This window comes from Diaphorina citri, unplaced genomic scaffold (assembly GCF_000475195.1).
Source record: "Diaphorina citri unplaced genomic scaffold, Diaci psyllid genome assembly version 1.1 scaffold936, whole genome shotgun sequence".
NCBI classification, from domain to species: domain Eukaryota; kingdom Metazoa; phylum Arthropoda; class Insecta; order Hemiptera; family Psyllidae; genus Diaphorina; species Diaphorina citri.
This window is the reverse complement of record NW_007378367.1, coordinates 57,836-67,967: the sequence shown is the minus strand read 5'-3', so window position 1 is coordinate 67,967 and position 10,132 is coordinate 57,836. Positions and strand designations below refer to the sequence as shown.

The 10,132-nt window shown below is 37.6% G+C and overlaps 1 protein-coding gene and 1 long non-coding RNA gene across 2 annotated transcripts; both read right to left on the bottom strand.

Annotated features, from left to right (window-relative positions):
- Window positions 1–2,338: 2,338 nt before the first annotated feature.
- Window positions 2,339–3,466, bottom strand: LOC113469047. The gene is made up of 2 exons (XR_003392591.1): window positions 3,347–3,466; window positions 2,339–3,158 (listed from the first exon to the last, which is right to left on the bottom strand). It is a non-coding gene; the product is annotated as an uncharacterized LOC113469047 (long non-coding RNA).
- A 3,303-nt stretch (window positions 3,467–6,769) lies between these two features.
- Window positions 6,770–9,802, bottom strand: LOC103513175 (tRNA-dihydrouridine(47) synthase [NAD(P)(+)]-like). Its single transcript, XM_008477986.3, has 3 exons — window positions 8,387–9,802; window positions 7,964–8,221; window positions 6,770–7,659 (listed from the first exon to the last, which is right to left on the bottom strand). The coding sequence occupies exons 1-3, from the start codon at window positions 9,459–9,461 to the stop codon at window positions 7,175–7,177; spliced, it is 1,818 nt and encodes a 605-aa protein (XP_008476208.1). The 5' UTR covers window positions 9,462–9,802; the 3' UTR covers window positions 6,770–7,174.
- Between the last annotated feature and the right edge of the window lie 330 nt (window positions 9,803–10,132).

The window sequence follows — 10,132 nt, the reverse complement described above, 5'->3', positions numbered from 1 at the left end:
CACATAAGATGTCCCTGAATAATGTGATCGCTACAGACAAAAATAAAACTGCGGCCTGGAGGGCCTTGTTGCTATAGGAACAGGCCCCTGAGCTCACTCTCCACTGCCCTCAGCACCATCCATCACAAACGCAGACAATCTCCTGCAGTAGACTGTCTCGAAGTCCTACGGAATGGTAGAATCAGATACCGGAAAGGGTCCAGTAATATCAATACCCCAACGGTCAAAAATATCAGCACCGATTTCAATAGGTTTTAGGAGACCGGGTTTTACCTTACTGTTAGGCCCTTTCCTGTATTGGCAATGTTGACACCGTTTAATGTAGTCTTTAACAGAACTTTCCATACCAGGCCAGTAATATTTCAAGGCCAGACCCTCAAAACATTTTCTGACACCTAGATGACCACCCCCCACCGAATTTTGGTGGCGATCTTCAATGACCTTCTCCCGCAAAGATTTAGGGACCATGAGAAGGTCATTGTCTGAGTCTGGACCTTTTTTGTACAAAACACCATTCTTGATAACATATCTCCTGGCCTTTCTCCTATCTACGCTACTTACGCTGACTGGATGTTCGATGGACTTGAACAACAGAGAGAGGTCCTGATCCTCTCTCTGTAATGTAGGGAGATCTACTTCCTGAATGTTGAGCACAGGAATCTCTTCGTCATCAGCCCCCGTGTCTGCACTGTTCAAGGGATTTCTCGACAGGAAGTCGCAATTGATAGAATGAAACAATTATAGGCCAATGAACGTATACTTCCCTTCTTTTAATTAAAACACACAAAAATTAATTAAAATCACTAAATTCTTTACACGAAATAAAAATTACTCTGAGAAAATTAAAACACTTAAAAAGGGCACAAATGAACAACTTGAGTCTAAGGATGAAAATCTTTATTTACTTTATTCGCTCTTACTTGAGCCCCGTACGAGTACCGTTCACAGAAATAAAAAAGGGATTTTGGAAAACTCATGAGAAAATAAAAAATAACTAAGAAAATAAGTACCGCTCGTAAAGAAAACTAATAGACAGGCTAAAAACAAGAATTTCATGCACAAAATATGACTTACCGACCAATTGATAGAATGAAACAATTATATGCCAATGAACGTATACTTCCCTTCTTTTAATTAAAAACACACAAAAATTAATTAAAATCACTAAATACTTTACACGAAATAAAAATTACTTTGAGAAAAATGAAACACTTAAAAAGGGCACAAATGAACAACTTGAGTCTAAGGATGGAAATTTTTATTTACTTTATTCGCTCTTAGTTGAGCCCCGTACGAGTACCGTTCACAGAAATAAAAAAGGATTTTGGAAAACTCATGAGAAAATAAAAAAATAACTAAGAAAATAAAATGTTGCCGGATAGAAGAGAGAAAGAAAAAAGGAAGAAAAGGAAAGGGGTCCTGCACAACTTGAGTCTAAGGATGGAAATTTTTATTTACTTTATTCGCTCTTAGTTGAGCCCCGTACGAGTACCGTTCACAGAAATAAAAAAAGGATTTTGGAAAACTCATGAGAAAATAAAAAAAAAATAACTAAGAAAATAAAATGTTGCCGGATAGAAGAGAGAAAGAAAAAGGAAGAAAAGGAAAGGGGTCCTGCGGTTCGATTCAACGTGCCATTCTAGCGATTTTAAACTACTCACAAGCAATATATCTTGGCCTAGGTCAGTTCTTGTTTGTAAGAACTGGAATAACGAACGAGGCGATCATCTCCCTCAGTCAGCAGAAAAACAGAAACAATACAGCGGAGAAAAAGAATAAACCAAACACCTGCTCCCTCAGATTGTGAGCGAGAAGAAAGAGAAAAAATAAATAAATAAAATAATTGGTACCGCTCGCAGTCAGCAGAAAAACAGAAACAATACAGCGGAGAAAAAGAATAAACCAAACACCTGCTCCCTCAGATTGTGAGCGAGAAGAAAGAGAGAAAAAAAAAATAATTGGTACCGCTCGTAAAGAAAACTAATAGACAGGCTAAAAACAAGGATTTCATGCACAAAATATGACTTACCGACCAATTGATAGAATGAAACCAACAATATGAAGTGTTCCTATGGATGGTACTACAAGTGGTGTGCGCGCTACAAGATTCCGTACAAGGATAAGAATCAACACGTGGAGACCAAGCTGTTACTTTGGACACTGGAACAAATCGATCAGAACACCCCTCCTAGTCACGAAGACATTAGACTCCAAGCAGCTCAGCTCTCGTCTGATCCAAACTTCAAAGCTTCAGCAGGTTGGGTACAGCGGTTTTGCAGACGAAGAAAGGAATTTAGGGTCAACTTAAGAAAAGGGTTAATTTATTTTGGCGAACTTAGCGGAGAATTTATAACTACAAATAACAGAGTAATATTTAAATCAGACAAATATCGAACGGACATACAAGATAGAAAATTGCTATTTGGGGTACTCGGACGGGACTGACGACTTTGGCTTTCGAATCCAAAGTCGCCAACCCGAGGCTACCCCCTCCTCACTTGAAGAGGTAACCCCCCTATACTTTGATTGGTTATTTGGATCTGGTACCCCTCAGCTTTTAGTGTGAGGAGCGCCAGGATTGGTCCACTTCCCCTTTTCTGACGGAAAAGGGGAAATGTCCAATCTTCCCCGCTGCACGTGGAACCCTCTTGCTGACTAGGGAAATTGGCTAAGGAATAGCCACTTTCCCAGGCTGCGTGAGAATTCTCCAATTGTTGGGTGGTACGGGTCAAGTTACAAATCCAGGAGATTGTGATTCCCAGCAACGTAAGTTTAGACCCAGGTACTAGAACATCACAACTCTTGCTCGATTTATACCCGGACAATTTCTCACCCAACAAAACACACACAAGACTGAATAGGTAGTATAAAATATAAGTGAGTTTTCTTACGATAAATGATTTATTCTCATTACTTTCTATTATTTTTAATACATCTGTCTTATTATTGATTAGAAACAAATGATTCCTTATCCAGGTAGCTCACGACTTGGCTATTTCTTTTCTTTTGAGATCAATAATTAATACGAACGGATGAAATTGCATGTCTCAAACAGGATTCGATTCTGCGCTCTTTCACTTATGAAGCGAATGGTTGACCACTGAACTACCTGTAAAGTCCGTCATACGTTGTAAGCGTAGTCGCCTGCAAAACCAAACCTATGGAAATGATAGTCTGATGGTGGATTTCACCAGTAATTAATACGAACGGATGAAATTGCATGTCTCAAACAGGATTCGATTCTGCGCTCTTTCACTTATGAAGCGAATGGTTGACCACTGAGCTACCTGTAAGGCCCGTCATACGTTGTAAGCGTAGTAGCGTGTAGTCGCCTGTAAAAGCAAACCTATGGAAATGATAGTCTGATGGTGGATTTCACCAACCTTCTTTCCAGCCTCAAACAGCCCGTTAGCTTAACAGCCCTGTTAAGCGAATACAAATTAAATGGAACTTAACTGGCTGTTAGCTTAACAAGAGTTTTAAGGACTGAATAAATATTGGTGAAATCCAACACAACAAGAGAGTCTCCATCATTTTCATATGTTTAGTTTTTTTCAGGCGACTACGCGCTACTAATACGCTTCCAATATGCGACAGGCCCAAGTTATGCCCCATACAGCAGATATGTATAGAGGATTCTATCTTAATACAAATTAAATGGAACTTAACTGGCTGTTAGCTTAACAAGAGTTTTAAGGACTGAATAAATATTGGTGAAATCCAACACAACATGAGAGTCTCCATCATTTTCATATGTTTAGTTTTTTCGGGCGACTACGCGCTACTAATACGCTTCCAATATGCGACAGGCCCAAGCTATGCCCCATACAGCAGATATGTATAGAGGATTCTATCTGGGAGAATCCCATGGCTCTCATGAAGCCTATAGAGCAAAGTTGTATTTCCCTTTCGGAAAAGGAACAGATTCTGATGGCACACCATCTTGGATTTCCTTACGGTTTAGTACAGGCGCCATTTCAAGTTCCAATGGGAATTGGACTTACTTTTTCATGGGCACTCATTGCTAAATTGAAACCCCAGAAGAGGTTAGGTAGTAGAACAGCCGCGGTAGACAATAATTGAGCGTTGCAAACAGACCGTAGCAATGAACTCTCGAGAATATGTAAGATTCCAAAATGGGAGCTGGGTTCCGTTTCCGACAGTTTCCCGCGAGAATCATACAATTCAACTTCGCGAATTCTTCGTTATTGAAATGACATCACCTCTCGAGTATGACATGTTTTTTTTTGGACTACCAATGCAATGTTTTTCTTTGTAATATTACGTCATGTCTACAAAGAGTAATTCTCAGTATTATAATAATGTTTGAAGTTCTTTATGAAATAGGCAATAGACTTGTAGGTATTCACAAGGTACGCTCTCGAGTTTGACATTTTTTTTTTTTTTTTTTTTTTTTTTTTGGACTACCAATGCAATGTTTTTCTTTGTAATAATATTACGTCATGTCTACAAAGAGTAATTCTCAGTATTATTATAAAGTTTGAAGTTCTTTATGAAATAGGCAATAGACTTGTAGGTATTCATAAGGTACGCTATGCTTCGTAGGTTTACGGTACACTCATGTTTCTTCGACAGCAAAGTTTTGTGTGCATTTATCATTTTTTTATGAATGAGACTGTATTACTACAATACTACGAGCAACAGACCGGAACAAACAGTCCCATTCATAAAAGGGACGGTGATAATTTCAACATAGTACGAATATTGCGCCGAGCAAAACGTACCTTTCCTGATTTTACGGTACACTCATGTTTCTTCGACAGCAAAGTTTTGTGTGCATTTATCATTTTTTTATGAATGAGACTGTATTACTACAATACTACAAGCAATAGTAGACCGGAGCAAACAGTCCCATTCATAAAAGGGACGGTGATAATTTCAATGCACGAACATTGCGCCGAGCAAAACGTACCTTTCCTGATTTAAGAGCGTTATCTATGTTAAGCTACGCCGAGCAAGGCCAATAAATGGATGGGTGACTTAAAGTTAATTGAGTAATTGTGGGATTTTTTTTTCACATTTTCTCACACAATTGAGCTCTGATCTTGAAATTTGTCGCGACGACCTATGAACTCAAAGCGAGAAAGTTTTAGATAACACTTCAGTCGATCATTTAAGACCGGTTTTAGCGTCATCTATGTTAAGCTACGCGGAGCAAGGCCAATAAATGGATGGGTGACTTGAACATTATATTTTGGGAATAAAGGGAGAACGGGCTCTAGTCTTGATTTTAAATCATTACATAAAAGTAAAACCAAAAAATCAAATCAAGAATAATAATAAACTGAATATTAAATAAAATAGGTAGGTACATAAATATTGATTTTCCCTATAGGGAAAATCAATATTGGTTATAACCAAGATCGAAAAATTCCCGGAGGGACGGGCCCCGCTTGTTTCTGCTCTATGACTTTGAAACATGACCCAAGTAAGCGCAACTGATCTATTAAAATTTAATCCGAGAATACTCGGAGACTGTTCGGGGATAGTCCTCGAGCGTGTGAAGGTTTCAACAGCACTTTTATCCGTAGATCCGGGGTAAAAAAGAAGTGATTTCATTGGTTGATCAATATTGATCCAATCACTTGATCACGTAAAAAAAATCACCTACATGTGGCGCATGGACAAATGGAACTTTTTGAGGAAGCAAAATAAACAACAAACAAGAAATAATTCAACTTTTTTTCAACAAGAAGCAAGAAGTAAAATTTTGAAATTTATTGATAAGAGACAAGATAAGATAATAAATTAATTATTATTCAGTGCAGATTGTATTGCATGAGTTAAAGTAGTTCAAACTTTGAGCTTACCGAATTCTGTGAGAGTAATGATATAAAAGTTTGTGTCCACAATGGTAAGTAGTGAATCGGTTTATGATCCACAAAAGTCAGGGTAAAAAATCTCCCAATACCTACACCTTTAACCAGTAGTTTGGAATGTGATAAATCTAAGTAATTTAGTAATGTGATATGGACCTAGATATACAGGATACAGGTGAAACTTGATTGAGGTGCCTTCTGTAATAATTCTTAACCCCAAGTTGCAGGTGCACTGGTATAATCAGATTCTGAAAGCCAGACTGTTGTAGTCAAGCAACGTCATCGTTGCATGGCCAGTGAATGAAAAAACTTGGAATAATCATTACTTAAACATTAACAAGGGAAAAAACTAATATGTTATTTGTACCCACCTACACTAAACTAGCAACAAAGAAAATACTACAAGAGTACCTACATAACAAAATAATCTAACCAGAATAATATAAACTTGAAAATCCAAGAATCACATACAGAGGTAAACAAGTGAATAGAGTTCAATAACCCCTGAATGCCCTTTTTAAGTTGAGATAATGCCCCCAAATAAGAGAGAGAGAAAGAATTTAATAACTAGTCTAGGGTGCTCCTAAATAATATTATTCCTGTCTTCTTCTTCTTCTTCTTCTTCTTCTTCTTCTTCTTCTTCTTCTTCTTCTTCTTCTTCTTCTTCTTCTTCTTCATAATAAAACAACTTTTTTTTATCAAGGCAGGTACCAATTTTCTCCCTCCTAGACCAGCCACTCACTATCAGGTATCAGGAAGACCTGAGTGGCTAGTCTTAGAAACAGTTCTCAACTTTTTACTGAGAAAAGTTCGTCTGACTTTTCATACCTACCAAGATTTTCAGAACTGTGACCTATGACTGATTGACTATTGGTCATTCTCAAAACAAAATATAATAAGAAATACAAGAATGAAATAAAAAGGAACCCTTGAAAGAAAATTCAAAAAGAAGATATTATTTATGAAATTTAACACAGTGAATGAAAAAACTTGGAATAATCATTACTTAAACATTAACAAGGGAAAAAACTAATGTTATTTGTACCCACCTACACTAAACTAACAACAAAGAAAATACTACAAGAGTACCTACATAACAAAATAATCTAGCCAGAATAATATAAACTTGAAAATCCAAGAATCACATACAGAGGTAAACAAGTGAATAGAGTTCAATAACCCCTGAATGCCCTTTTTATGTTGAGATAATGCCCCCAAATAAGAGAGAGAGAGAAAGAATTTAATAACTAGTCTAGGGTGCTCCTAAATAACATTATTCCTGATGTATTCTGAAAGTTACACACTATCAGAAAGTAGCCTTGGTTAGTCAACAGTTACTTCCATGAATTTGCTTTGTGCTTAGGCAGGAATGAGAAGCCTGCTGGTATTTTCCCCAACAACATTTCACTGATCTTTATCCAATCACTACAGTTTGAACTTGTCATGAGAGTTTCAAGTTCATTGCGTCCATGATACATAGGAGGTCTTTGGTTCATCTTTTGTGTTGACTCGAGTAGACCCACTGGTATGTAGCGGTGAAGGAAAGATAACCATTCAAGGAGGAAACGTCTTGTAGTTTCAACACCTCGAGTATCTGAGCCCCAATGTTCAAGCCCATAGTTTACATACTCTTTTAATATGTCAAATCTTTCAGCTGATGAGATATCAAACAGCTTCTTCTCTTTGATTTCTTGGAAGATCCATGGTTTAATGAGTGCTCCTCTACCAATCATGACACCAGAAATACTAGGACTTTTCTTCAAGGATTCAGTGTAGTCTTCATAACTAAGGATATCTCCATTTCCATACAATGGCGTAGATATCAAACAGCTTCTTCTCTTTGATTTCTTGGAAGATCCATGGTTTAATGAGTGCTCCTCTACCAATCATGACACCAGAAATACTTGGACTTTTCTTCAAGGATTCAGTGTAGTCTTCATAACTAAGGATATCTCCATTTCCATACAATGGCGCTGGAGAACAAAGCTGTGCACACTTCTCTATGTAGTCCCAGTCTGCCTGTTTTGTGTACCTTTGCTCTCGAGTTCTCCCATGTAATGTTATTAGGGAAGCTCCCCAATCTCTGAATTTAGGCATGAAATTATGAATGATGTTGTTGTCTCGAGAACAAAGCTGTGCACACTTCTCTATGTAGTCCCAGTCTGCCTGTTTTGTGTACCTTTGCTCTCGAGTTCTCCCATGTAATGTTATCAGGGAAGCTCCCCAATCTCTGAATTTAGGCATGAAATTATGAATGATGTTGTTGTCTTTGTGAATTCCTGTACGAGTTTTTACTGTGATAGGAAGAGATGATACTTCATTCATACATGTAATGACTGATTGTAGAATATTGGCTCTTTGTAACAAGCCACTCCCACTACCTTGCTTATAAATGAACTCAATCGGGCAGCCTAGATTAACATCTACAAAGTCAACTACCATCTGCTCCTCTAAGAGTTGAGTGCATTTAGTCAAAACATAAGGATTATTGCCACAGAGTTGTACTCCAAACAGATTGGCTCTTTGTAACAAGCCACTCCCACTACCTTGCTTATAAATGAACTCAATCGGGCAGCCTAGATTAACATCTACAAAGTCAACTGCCATCTGCTCCTCTAAGAGTTGAGTGCATTTAGTCAAAACATAAGGATTATTGCCACAGAGTTGTACTCCAAACAAATCCTCACTCTCATGTCTTTTGATAAGTGCCCATTCTTGAGGTGAAGATTTCAACAGTTCTGTAGCCACTGCCATCTCACTACATGTAATATCAGCACCCCACTTCTTACAAAGACGTCTGAATGGTAAGTTTCCCACTGTTGTCAGTGGAGAGAGATAGAGTTTACCTTGCCAATCAATCTTTTTCTTTTCAGAATTCTTAATTTTAATAATGTCAGTATCTAGAACAGGACCAGACTTAGTTTCCTCTTGTACTTTTATAACATCATCAGTGTTAGGTGTATTGATTTCTTCTCTTCCTTCAATGACTTTGGAGTCTTGATTTTTGCAACAATCATCTGTATCTTTATTTTCATTTTTACTTGCTTTGTTTTCCTTGCATATTTTCTCACTCTTTTCAAAATTATATGTGTGTTTTCTGAGATCCTGTCTTACCTCATTTGCTAACATATTCACTGTTTTGTTACCAACTGTATTTTTCCACTCTTTCAAAACATCTTCTTTGACAATGTTGCCCCCATTCTCATCAAGATGGGAAGAACCAAATCTACATGCAATCCCCATGGGACAATAACCATGTTGCAAGAACACATAGCATTGTTCACTGATATCTTCTGGTTTGCTCTTCATAAAAACATTCTTATCATGAACAAACTTACATTTCTCACCATACTTGCAAGTTTGTTCCAAAGTGGAATCCTTCAAGAATGGGCAGTAACAATCTTCTGGTTTGGTAACAAAAGTAGGACCTCTAGCTTTATTCTGACCTTTCAACACTTGTTTGTTCTTCTTGAACTTTTTCTTGGCTGTCCCATCATCTTCCACTTCTAATTCTTCAAGTTTACGTTTGTCTGTTTCATTGACACATTCAATGGATAGAACTTTGACATGGTCCTCAACAATGAATTCTTGCTTTATTTTAGCGACACCTGATGCATCCATTGTGTTGAATGCTTGGAAGGTAATGAAATTAGATAATCTAAAGACTCTGACTCACCTCAATGATAGGTTTCAGCAAGTGAATGAGGTGTACCGAATCCTACACCACAGAGCAGCTTCAAGTTGATGCGGGATGCTGGGGTGATGGTGATGATCTGTCAAACAAACGGACTTGCTGGAAAGGTGAATACTGTATCTTAACGCACTATTTATTAAATGCTAATCATTCCGTGCCCGTGTGGTTAAATGCTAATCGTCTTTCCTTTTTTACTTTTTTGGAAATCACGATTAGGGATGACGATTTTCAAGAAACACAAATGCACAAATCAGAAGTGAACAGTGTTGCCAAGTGAGTATTAAAAGGTTTGGCTCGCAACATTTCACGGATAGCACACCTCTTTCTCTCATTTTTTTAAAAAAGATCGAGTTGGTGTCATCTTAGGAAGCCTCAAATGAAATTTTAAGCATTTCTATTGAGATCAGCGTGTTTCGAACTTTCTTTATCAGCGAAGAAAAAAAAAAGTGGTTGAGCCCCATAGTAGGTAACTACTAAGTAAGTTGGTCAAATGAATTGGAACACATCACAAGCCTTCAGGCACACTCCCTTTTTCAAGCCCCTAGGTTTACCTTGCCCTAGGGATCAATTTAATTTGAAGAAACCATTATTTTTTATA

What these genes read in the sequence shown, in the direction of transcription:
- LOC103513175 (XM_008477986.3), bottom strand. Translation starts at nt 9,461, where the DNA reads ATGGATGCATCAGGTGTCGCTAAAATAAAGCAAGAATTCATTGTTGAG. An exon ending in TGAGTTCATTTATAAGCAAG is followed by an intron (nt 8,222 to 8,386) that starts GTAGTGGGAGTG and finishes TTTATAAGCAAG; the next exon opens with GTAGTGGGAGTGGCTTGTTA. An exon ending in GTGTGCACAGCTTTGTTCTC is followed by an intron (nt 7,660 to 7,963) that starts GAGACAACAACA and finishes GCTGTTTGATAT; the next exon opens with CTACGCCATTGTATGGAAAT.